This window comes from Lactuca saligna, chromosome 4, assembly GCF_052625555.1.
Source record: "Lactuca saligna cultivar CGN05327 chromosome 4, ASM5262555v1, whole genome shotgun sequence".
Classification (NCBI taxonomy): domain Eukaryota; kingdom Viridiplantae; phylum Streptophyta; class Magnoliopsida; order Asterales; family Asteraceae; genus Lactuca; species Lactuca saligna.
In genome coordinates, this window is record NC_136420.1 from 336,155,367 (window position 1) to 336,167,499 (window position 12,133).

Here is a 12,133-nt window from a genome sequence, read left to right on the forward strand (position 1 = left end):
TCAACAATGAAAATCTTATTGTTGGTATCTCAAATGGTAATGAAAAAAATAATATCAATTTTACATTTCAAATACTATGTTGTATATACTTTTAAAATTCATCGATATTTTCTTCTACGCTTTTATTTTACAGAATATTTGGATCATGGTGATCAACATGTTGTATGTCAAACATGTCATGCAAAGTTATGGAGAAATAAATCCATTAGAGGTAAGGAAAAGGGGAACACGGATTATTCATTATGTTGTGCTTACGGTAAAGTTCAACTTTCAGATTTAAAGAAATCACCCTCAACTTATGAAAAAATGTTTCGAAATACGGATTCTAAAAGCAAACACTTCATGAAAAATATTTGACGTTACAATTCAATGTTTTCTTTTACGTCGATGGGTGGTAAAATTGATTATTCAATCAATAGAGGAAACGCTTCATATATTTTCAGACTGGGTGGTCAAAATTATCATAGTATTGGAAGTCTTTTACCAGCAAATGGATCAGAACCAAAATTCTCTCAGTTATACATTTATGATACTGAGAACGAAATTGCAAATAGACAAAGATGTTTTCAGTATTTATTCAAACTTTTTATTCATAATTTATTATTATTATTATTATTATTATTATTATTATTATTATTATATATTACTAATATTTTGTATAAATTTATTTATTTTAGTAGGGAAAATGATCAATCAACTTCAATTGATAATGATATTATTGAATATATTAAGGTGAAGTTGGATTCAAATAATGTCTTGGTTAGATCTTATAGGATGGTAAGAGATACTTTTCTGAAAAATCCAGAAGTTGATATGAAATTACGACTTATCGGGAGATGGGAGCAGGATGGGAGAACATATAACCTACCTACTGCTTATGATGTTGCCGCTTTAACTATTGGTGACATTTCTGATTCAATTGAAAAGAGGGATATCGTCTTTCAAACAAAAAATGGCTCTCTACAACGTATCAGTGAGTTGCATCCTTCGTACCTTCCTCTCCAATATCCATTACTATTTCCATATGGGGATGATGGTTACAGTGTTGACATTCTTCATAGAGGTGTGTCATTTACGACCAACACCAAGCGTGCGAAATGTACAATGAGAGAATATTTCGCTTATATGATTCAAGATAGAGATCATTCGTTCTCTCTCATTCTTAATTCAAAAAGGTTGTTTCAACAGTTTCTGGTAGATGCCTATACTATGATGGAAACAGACAGATTGTACTACATACGCAGGCAACAACATGTTCTTAGATGTGATTCTTATGAAAATTTACGTAACCAAAAAGCTCAAGGAATGACCGATATCTCCAATGTCGGCCAACGTGTCATATTACCTTCGTCCTTTACTGGTGGAGCACGCTATATGCTGCAAAACTATTTGGATACTATGTCACTATGTAAATGGTTTGGATATCCTAATTTTTTCATAACCTTTACGTGTAATCCCAAATGGCCTGAGATTAAAATGTTTCTTAAGGATACTTCACTTCAACCAAAAGACAAGTCTGATATATTATGTAGGTTGTTCAAGATCAAGCTTGATGCATTCATTAAAGACTTAAAGGAGAATCAAATTTTCGGCAAAGTTCAAGCATGTAATTAAAACTATATTTTTTAATTATTTATAAAACATTACTCTTATTATTATATTTTTTTATATGTTGTTATAATCTAATCACATTTTTTCCCAATACTTTTATAGATGTTTATACCATTGAATTTCAAAAAAGAGGTTCGTCGCATAGTCATATATGTCAATTCATGCATTCTGACAACAAACTACCAACTGTTGAACTTATCGATCCGATAATTTCAGCCGAGATACCAGACGGAATTGAAGATCCTGAATTGTATTCACTTGTGAATGAGTTTATGATTCATGGTACATGTGGAGCTGAAGATATGAATTGTCCATGCATGGTGGACAAAAAGTGTTCTAAAAACTTTCCAAAACAATTCTATAATCATTCGTTTGTTGATCAAAATGGTTTTCCATTATATAGGCAGAGAAACGATGGTCATTTTGTAGAAAAATCAGGTGTAAGGTTGGATAATAGAAATGTTGTTCCATACAACAAATATCTATTGAAAAGATACCAGGCACATGTTAATATGGAATGGTGCAATCAGGGATCTTATGTAAAGTATTTGTTTAAATACATAAATAAGGGTCCTGACAGAGCTACAGTTGTTGTTGTACCAACCAACAATGAATGTGAAAATAATGATGTGGTTGATGAAATATCTGAATATTACGATTGTAGATATTTATCAGCATGTGAACCATCATGGAGAATTTTTAAATATGATGTTCATTGCAGATATCCTTCTGTTGTCAGACTACCTTTTCATCTACCTAATCAACAACATATTGTATATGGCAAAGACAATGATATTGATGATGTTCTTGACAAACCTTCTGTTGCGGCTTCAAAATTCACATCTTGGATGGAGTGTAATGCAATCGACAGTGAAGCACAAAAACTTACATATGTTGAATTTCCTACAAAGTTTCTTTGGATATTAAATAGTGGGTTTTGGAAGCGAAGGAAAGTAGGAAAAGCCATCGGTAGAATTCATTTGGTATCACCTAAACTAGGTGAAGCATATTTCTTAAGGATTCTTTTAAATAAAGTAAAAGGTCCGACATCATTTGATGAAATTCTCACGGTAAATGGTCAAAGATATTCTTCTTTTAGAGATGTTTGTTATGCACTTGGGCTATTAGATGATGACAAGGAATACACTGATGCAATTAAAGAAGCCAGTCATTCTGGATCTTGTTTTTATCTACGCTTCTTATTTGCTACATTGTTGATGTGTAATAGTATGTCTAAACCAGAGGTCGTTTGGGAAAATACATGGGAATATTTGGCAGATGGAATTCTATATAACCAACGACAAAGATTTAAGTCTGTAGGTATTTCTTTTCTTATTTTTACTTCATTTAATTTCTTTTTTTTATTTAACAGCCATTTTATAGTTACTAATAAAATTATTAAATATCGACCACATATTTTCTAAATTATTTAATATTTTCGTGCAGAATTGTCACTCGGAGTAGATGAACTTAAAAACTTAACTTTGTTCGAAATAGAACAAAATTTACTTCGAAACAACTCTACTCTCAAAAACTTCAAAAATATGCCATACCCAGGTGTTGAATTCGTTTCTTCTTAAAACAATTGACTAATCACCAAGGAGCTAGATTACGACATTCCCGTTTTAAAGAATGATTATGATCGTATGTTTCTTGCATTAACAAATGAGCAACGTAACATTTTCCTAAACATCATGAGTGTTATTCAAGAAAATAAAAGAGGTGTCTTCTTCGTTTACGGTTATGGTGGAACGGGTAAAAGTTTTTTATGGAATACAATATCAGTAGCAATTAGATCTGATGGTAATATTGTCTTAAATGTTGCTTCAAGCGGTATTGCTTCTTTATTATTGCCCGGTGCTAGAACAACACACTCTCAATTCATAATTCCATTTGAACTTACAGAGGATTATTTTTGTAAATAAATCCAAATGGTGAGTTGGCTAGCCTAATAATAAAACCCTCTTTAATAATTTGGGATGAAGCACCTATGGTCCATAAGCATGCATTTGAAGCTTTAGATCGAACTTTGAAGGATTTATTAAGGTGTGGAAATTCAACCATCTCAAATATTCCATTTGGAGGGAAAGTTATTGTCTTTGGAGGAGATTTTAGACAAATTCTACCTGTTGTTCCGGGTGGTAGTAGACAGAACATTATAAATGCTTCTTTGAGTTCTTCATATTTATGGCAACATTGCAAAGTCCATAGATTAATAAAAAAACATGAGGCTAACTATTGGAAGGGATCAATCTGATATACGAAAAATAAGAGATTTTGCAAATTGGCTATTGGATATAGGAGAAGGCAAACTTGGTGGCCTGAATGATGGTGAAACGATTATCGATGTTCCTGATGATATTCTCATTAATGATTCACATGATCCTATAGGTTCCTTAATTGACTTTGTATATTCGTCAATGTTGGAGAACTTTAGTAACACAAATTATTTCCAAGAAAGAGCGATACTTGCTCCAAAAAATAAAGATGTTCAGGAAATCAACGACTGTTTGCTTAACAAGTTTCCAGGAGATGAAGTTGAATATTTAAGTTAAGACAACATATGTGAATCTGAATTTGTCCATGATCAGTTTGATTCAAATTTATACTCTCCTGATGTATTAAATGGTCTCAAAGTATCCGATTTACCAAATCATAAGTTAGTTTTAAAAAATGGTGTTCCAGTAATGTTACTGAGAAATATTGATCAGAAAAACGGCTTATGTAATGGCACAATACTACAAGTGTTATCATTGGGAAAACGTGTTATTAAGGCACGTATAATAACTGGAACTAATATTGGAAACCGGACTTTTATTCTAAAAATGTCTTTAACTCCATCAGAAAAAAAGATTCTCTTCAAATTCACAAGAAGACGGTTTCCTTTGGCCATATGTTTTGCAATAACTATTAATAAAAGTCAAGGACAATCGTTATCAAATGTTGGTTTGTTTCTCAAAGACCTAGTTCTTTCACATGAACAATTGTATGTTGCCTTATCTAGAGTTCAAAACAGAGAATGATTAAAATTATTAATTTTAGATAAAGATGGCAAAGTCACAAATAAAACTTCCAATGTTGTTTATAAGGAAGTTTTTCATAATTTGTAGCTAACTTTTTTGTAGAATATTTTATTCATTTTTAGCAAATTACACTTAATCCATCATATTACTTTATTTATTTATAATTACGTATTGTTCATTTTATGTTAATTTCATTACACACACTGGTAATGCATCATCTGCGTATGTCCAACAAGAGTCATGCACCAAAAATAAGGGTTTGCAAAAAACTTCATTTCTAATTAAATACTTATGATTTAGTTTGTAATTAAATACTTACATATCAAAAAGTTTTTAAAAAAATTCAATATTACAATTCATAAGTTGTCAAAATTTATGAAATTTTATTTTATTATTTAATTAATTTTAAAATTCATTTGTAGTTAAATACTTACCATTTATTGTGTAATTAAATACTTACAAATCAAAAACTTATTAAAAAAATACAATATAAGTTTTCTAACTTAATGGTATATTATTTATTACATAATTAAAGTTTAAATTCTATTTAACATTAACACTTGTGGGTTCCACGGGTTTTCACCTACTATATATATATATATATATATATACACACACACTCTTAATTTAATGATAATTAATCTATTTAAAATTTTTAAAAATTATCTTTAAATTAGAGTATAACTAAATTACTAATATACCCATATGTAATATTTTACATAATAGATATTCTTATTCACTATATGATTATTCATGACCTAATTTTTTTTATTGATTAATATTTTACAAAATCGATTAGCAAAAATCTTGTGATTGCATATTCCTAATAATTAACAAAACAATATATTTTCTCTCCTACGATGGATTTAGGAGATCTACGATTATTCATCTTTAAGCAATTTTGTTCTTTGTTTGATTCTTGAGTTAATACAGACATACAATCGACTACATCTTTATTTTATCCATATATTTGAGATTGTTGGGAGAAGAGTGTGATTGTAATCTTACAACTTAACTATTTTTTTAATAATAAAAAATCAATTTAAGAATAGTATTTTTAATTTTTAAATAAATTAATTATGATTAAGAATATACATGTAAGTGAAAGTTAAAAAATAAAATAAAAATAAAGACGTCATTAATATAGTTTGCAGAAACTTTAAATTAGAAAACAACAAGATATTTGTTGCAAAACTCAGAAAAGGATTGTCATTTATATTCCAACCAAAATGGTCAAAATCATTTTAAATTAGAAAACAACAAGATACTTATGATTCTTAATTAGGTTCTTTGAGTTGACCAACATTAATGAAATATAAATTTTTTTAGTCAAAATCATTTTTTATGCAATATATATATATATATATATATATATATATATATATATATATATATATATATATATATATATATATATATATACCATACAAATAAAAGTTTAATAGGTAGTATAGAAGATACCAAGTTTCCATTTTGCACCATGATTATCCTCATTCTCTTTCTCATTTCAATGTGCGTCTTTTGGTTCGTAAGGGCTAGAGGTTTCAAGCTCCGACCACCACTGCCCCCGGGCCCAAAACCATTGCCATACATCGGTAGCATATTTACAATGCTTCGAAACAAGCCCACATTTCGTTGGATACACAGCATGATGGATGAAATGAACACCAAGATCATATGCATCTGTCTTGGGAACGTTCATGTTGTTGCTGTTAGTGATCCGCAGATTGCTCGTGAGTTCTTGAAGGACAAAGATGGAATATTCTCCTCAAGGCCTAACTGCATGTCGGGTTATCTGACAAGTGGAGGTTACTTGACCACCGTTCTTGTTCCAATGAGTGATCATTGGAAGATGATGAGGAAAATCCTGGCCATAGAGGTTCTGTCACTGCATAGACATAACTGGCTTAAAGACAAACGAGACAGAGAAGCTGATAATCTGCTAAGGTATGTAGACAGAATGTGCTCACTTTATTGGAATCAGAGCCATCATTTTATGCATAACGAAAAAAAATTAACCCTGATAGCTAAAAGTTCACATCTCTAATCTCTTAGGTACATTTACAAGCAATGCTATACCAATATTAAGGTCACCGGAGGGATTGTGAACGTACGAATTGTTGCGCAACAATACTCGACCAACATCATAAGGAATATCATGTTCGGGAGTAGGTATTTCGGCAAAGGGAACATAGATGGTGGACCTGGGGAAGAAGAGATCGAGCATGTCGATTCACTTTTGACCGTTCTTGGTTACCTGTATGCATTTAGTATATCAGATTACTTCCCGTGGTTGCGGTGGATAACTGATTTTGATGGGCATGAGAAGATCATAAAGAATGCTATACGTACCTCAAGAAAGTATCAAGATCGTATGGTTGATGAAAGGATTTGAGAATGGAAAGATGGAGTTAGGACAAAAGAAGACGATTTGCTTGATGTTTTCATCAACATTAAGAACCCTCCATTAACCGCAGATCAAATCAAAGCTCAAATCTTTGTAAGATTAACGTGATTTTTGTTGTTTGATCATCGTAAATTTGTATTTTTTTAATGCAATATGGATTAATAACCTTGGTGATGTTACAGGAACTTACATTAGCAACATTTGATAATCCAGCGAATGGTATCGAATGGGCAATGGCAGAAATGATAAACCGTCCGAACATCTTCAATAAAGCGGTGCAAGAGCTAGATTATGTAGTTGGAAAAGATCGACTAGTACAAGAATCCGACATACCAAAACTTAACTATATTAAATCATGTGTGAAGGAGGCTTTTAGGTTGCACCCTGTTTCACCTTTTAACCTCCCTCACGTGTCATCCAGCGACACTGTTATCGCCGGATACTTTATACCTAAAGGTAGTCATGTGATACTGAGCCGCTTAGGGCTAGGGCGGAACCCTGATGTTTGGGAGGACCCAATGATATTTAATCCGGATCGTCACATGAAAGATGCTAAAGAAGTGTTGCTAACCGACCATAGCCTTAAAATGTTGTCATTTAGCACCGGTCGATGTGGATGTGGTGGAGTGTTGTTGGGTTCGACCGTGGCCATAATGTTATTTGCGAGGATCGTGCATGGGTTTACATGGGAGTTGCCTCCAGATGAAGCATATGTTGATTTAAACGAAAACTTAACAGATTTGATGAAGGCTAAGCCATTGTTGGCCTTTGCAAAGCCTCGTTTGTCTCACCATTTATACCCCATATATTGAAAAAGTGTTAAAATTGATGTGGAAATATAGATTGAGCAATTACTATCTTTCTATCCGAAGATTAATTGATTGATTTGAGTTGTTTCGCTAAGAAATTGATAGATAAAATGTATGGATGGTCAAAAGTTATCCAAATATTAGTAGGGACTATATCTTCAAAAAATTTATTAGTAAAAATAATTAAAGCATTTATTTTATAGTAGTTTTCGGAATTATATTTAATAACTTAATTATCAATGAAATATAAAATAGACTAAAAATATTAAAATATCAACACAACCTATTGTGTTATTGTTAGATTATTACCAAACTATTAAGATATATAGGAGTAGATAAATTTGTTGTTGCAAAACAAAATCAAACTGTTCAGAAACTACTGGAAACCTAACCTCTAGCGACATAATCAACTAAAGATTCATTTTGTAGCTAATCTATGATGGTTTATCAAGAGATCATGTAACACCATAAATTTTCAAAACAAAATTTTCATTTTTAAGATCACATAATTCTCATAAACACAGTTCACAAATCTCCAAAATGATAGTTTATCAAAACACATGTTCATAATTGTTTAGACACAATCCAGGATCCTTAAACATAACTTTGTATATTGTGTACAATCAAGTCGGCGCCTTCCCGCGATCCTGAGAAGTACCTAAAACACATAACACACAACACGGTAAGCACGAAGCTTAGTGAGTTCCCCAAAATACTACATACACAAATAATAAGCCTCTAATGGCTATAGCTCGGCATCGACCCTCCGGTCATGCATCTTGGTGAGGACCCTCCGGTCTCACGACTCAGTGTGGACACTCTGGTCATGTGTCTCAATGAGGACCCTCCGGTCTCACAACTTGGGTTGGACCCTCCAGTCCTGTATCTCGGTGAGGACCCTTCAGTCCGATCTCAAAACGCACAGAATAATATAGCATATATCATAAAGACAAAAATGCATAATATCACAATACTCAATGTAAGCACATAAGACCCTTCGGTCACACAAAGATTACCACTCTAGGTAAGTATAGTGAGAAGACTCACCTTGTAAGCAAGCAAGCAAATAAACCTCGTATACGGATCACCGATCTAGCCTCTGCCTAACACATAGGATAATTATCTCTAAGTCCATAACTATTTCTGGTATGTACTTGACCCGACCCGGCATGGTCCATTTGGGTTGCATGGCACCATGCAATTGGATAGACTAAATGAGAGAAATAACACTTAGAGATTATTAATATATTATAAGTTCTAATATATTAATAATATTATTTGATTAGTTTGATCAAGAATTAATTTAGAATTAATTATGTGATCAAAAGATAACTAATTAAATATATGGGTTGATTATGTAAATCATCCATATCTTGTATAGTGGGCTAAAAGGCTCCATGGACTATCAAGTTGGGTTCCACCCATAGTATGCTCCATGGATGCTCCATGGGAGTTACAAACCCATGGGTCATGGAAATGAAGAGTCATGACACATTAGGGTTTAACCCTAGATGTGTCAACACTATATAAGTAACATGTTCTCCACCTAAAATCGACTACACTAAGAAATAAGAGGGCTTGGCCGATTTTGAAGAAGTGTGTGTTCTCTCATAAGTTCTTCCAAGAGCATTTGGTGTTGTGTGAAGCATTTGAGGCATCACACTTGGGGTGCTAGGCTCACAAGGTTTCAAGGAACACAAACAACAACAAGGTAAGTTATTCTATCTACACTTTATGTTAAAATTGTTCCCCATGTATGCTAGATAGGAATATAACCTTGGAATTCAACTTTGCATGACAATTAGACAAACATAGATCCAAGGTTATTAGGGTTGCATGTACACTTAGGAAGTGTTAAAATGCTCAAAACCCATCAGTGGTATCAGAGCCTAGGCTTGTTTGTTCTTATTTGTGCTTAAAAGTTGAAAACAGAATCGGAAATCTTGCTGTCTGCGAATGGACTCGTCGAGTCCATGAGTATCTTCAACTAACTCGGCGAGTCAGTTCATGCACTCGGCGAGTAGGGTCGACTGAGTGCAGAATTTCGATTCAGTTGCTGGAAATGAATTAGAAACATTACCCTAAACTGTTTTGGTAATTGAAAACTTGTTTTTGGTGGTGTAATGTCTTTGCTAATTCATTTACAACAACTAGTTATCAAAATTACAAAGTTTTATGTAATTTTTGATTGTGTTCATATCCATGTTCTTGTTCTTATGATGTTTTAGATGATCATAGGAATTATTTGTAACCTATGTGGTAGATTAATTCTTGATCATAAGTTGTTTTAATGGAGTCCATAACTTATCCTTAAGTTATGGAAAACCAAGAGTCACACTTGAGTTAAAACCATTAAAACAAATACAAGAGTTAGAAAAATGAAGAGTCTTCATTTTATTACTCTATTAAACTCATAAGTTACAAGAAATGAAAAGTTTTGAAAGTTACAAAACTTGCCCTCAAGTTTTGGAACAAGTAAAGTTAAGTTAAAACTTTAAGTTCCAATCCCTAGAATTTTAAAAGTTAAAATTCAACCCTTATACTTATATTATGATGATTTAATAATTATATATATATGTATAAGAGTAAAGTCGTCTTACCGCTAGTACGCCTCATTCACGAAGCCGGTCTATAAGGTGGGTATAAGGTTGTTGCCTATAAAATGGTGACTTAATGGGTGTATATTCTCACCCACCGCTTGCTTGACTGGTGGAGGGTCGTTAGCCGAACGGGTAAGACAAGGACTTATAAATTCTCATTCAAAGTATGATGAATATAATAAAGTAACTAAATGTTTATTAAATTCCCAATCTTAGTTACTTTAGGAAAATGTGAATAAGGTGCTAATCCATGAAATTACACTTTACACTTTGTCTAAGTCGTTGGTGGAGCGTGTGTGGTTAACCGGCACACTAACTTGGACTTAACAAGGTAGGTAAAGGGTGACTTAAGGTTTATTATAGTATCGGTGGAGCGTGTGTGGTTTACCGACACATCGATTGAGTGATAAACTTTAAGGGTACCTAGTGATTTGCATGGTTACTTCACACCTCATTTTGTGATCCTCGGCATCCCAGTCACAAAACCTGGAGGGCACTCTCGAGATTGAAACATGCCTTTGAAAAGTTCATTGGATCTTAAAGAATCTAGGAATTTCTAAAACCAATAAAAACTAAATATTTAATATTTCAGTTTTCGTGGTGGAAATTGGTGAATCGTCATTCACCTACCTTTCAAATATGGTATAGCTTAGATTACGGCATACCTCTTCTAAGTTATATTATATTGTGATTGGATCCTAGCCTTAATAGTACATTTGGGTGTTTTATTAAGGACTCTCTTAAATCTAAACTAAACTCGTTCTTCTCTTTCAAATGTCTTCAAATAATGCTTCTGGCTCGAATCCTAATGGCTCCTTTACTCTTATGAGTTTGTGTGGGAAAGTCACCTTTGATGGATCCAACTTCAATAAATGGATCAGAAACATCAGGATGATTACCCGCTACGAGGACAAAGAATATGTCCTTGACAAGGAGCTTAAGGAAATTGATGAGTCCACTCCAACTCCACAGGAGATCGCTGACTTTCATACTCATGAAAGAGATGCAACCAAGGTGGCTTGCATCATGTTGGCCACCATGACAGCTGAACTCCAAAAGTCTTATGAAGATTTCTACCCTTATGAAATGCACCAAGATTTGATGGAAAGATACCATCAAAGTGCACGACAAGAGAGGTACGAAGTCATCTGCTCCATGATAACAACCATGATGAAGGACGGAGAGTCCGTCATGAGCCACATGCAGAAAATGCAAAGGTATGTGGATCGTTTGCTGAAGCTCAATGTGAACTTCCCTGAGGAGCTTGCAATAGATATCATTTTGCACTCCTTACCATCGTGCTATGATCAATTCCGCATGACATATCACATGAACAAGGAAGAGGTCACCCTCAGCAAACTTCAGGGACTTCTCAAGACCGCAGAAACAGGTCTTAAGGGGAAGTCGGTTGCTATCACTCCTACTCCAGACTCAACTCCGGTCTTGGCAATCGGGCAAAGTCGAGGGAGGAAGAGAAAGAGATCTTCGAAGGGTACCAAGGCTCGGACCCTTGATGGCTCTTCTTCAAGTGGAACCAAGAAAGGTTTCATTACTCCTTCTTCTGACCCAAAAGAGGCTGAATGCTTCTATTGCCATGAAAAAACTCATTGGAAGCGGAACTGCCCAAATTACCAGCAGGATGTGAAGGATGGGAAAGTCAAACCCAACCATGCAGGTATTTAC

General features: G+C 33.5%; 2 protein-coding genes and 1 pseudogene across 2 annotated transcripts; all 3 read left to right on the plus strand.

Annotated features, from left to right (window-relative positions):
• The first annotated feature begins 387 nt into the window (after positions 1 to 387).
• Positions 388 to 2,994, plus strand: LOC145040978 (uncharacterized). Its single transcript, XM_078988854.1, has 4 exons — positions 388 to 569; positions 681 to 1,606; positions 1,714 to 2,931; positions 2,984 to 2,994. Exons 1-4 carry the CDS (start codon positions 388 to 390, stop codon positions 2,992 to 2,994), a joined length of 2,337 nt encoding a protein of 778 aa, XP_078844980.1.
• Positions 2,995 to 3,836: 842 nt separating this feature from the next.
• Positions 3,837 to 4,166, plus strand: LOC145040979 (uncharacterized). The gene has a single exon (XM_078988855.1). It carries the CDS (start codon positions 3,837 to 3,839, stop codon positions 4,164 to 4,166), a length of 330 nt encoding a protein of 109 aa, XP_078844981.1.
• A 1,978-nt stretch (positions 4,167 to 6,144) lies between these two features.
• Positions 6,145 to 7,853, plus strand: LOC145040980 (tryptophan N-monooxygenase CYP79A68-like; annotated as a pseudogene).
• The last annotated feature ends 4,280 nt before the right edge of the window (positions 7,854 to 12,133 follow it).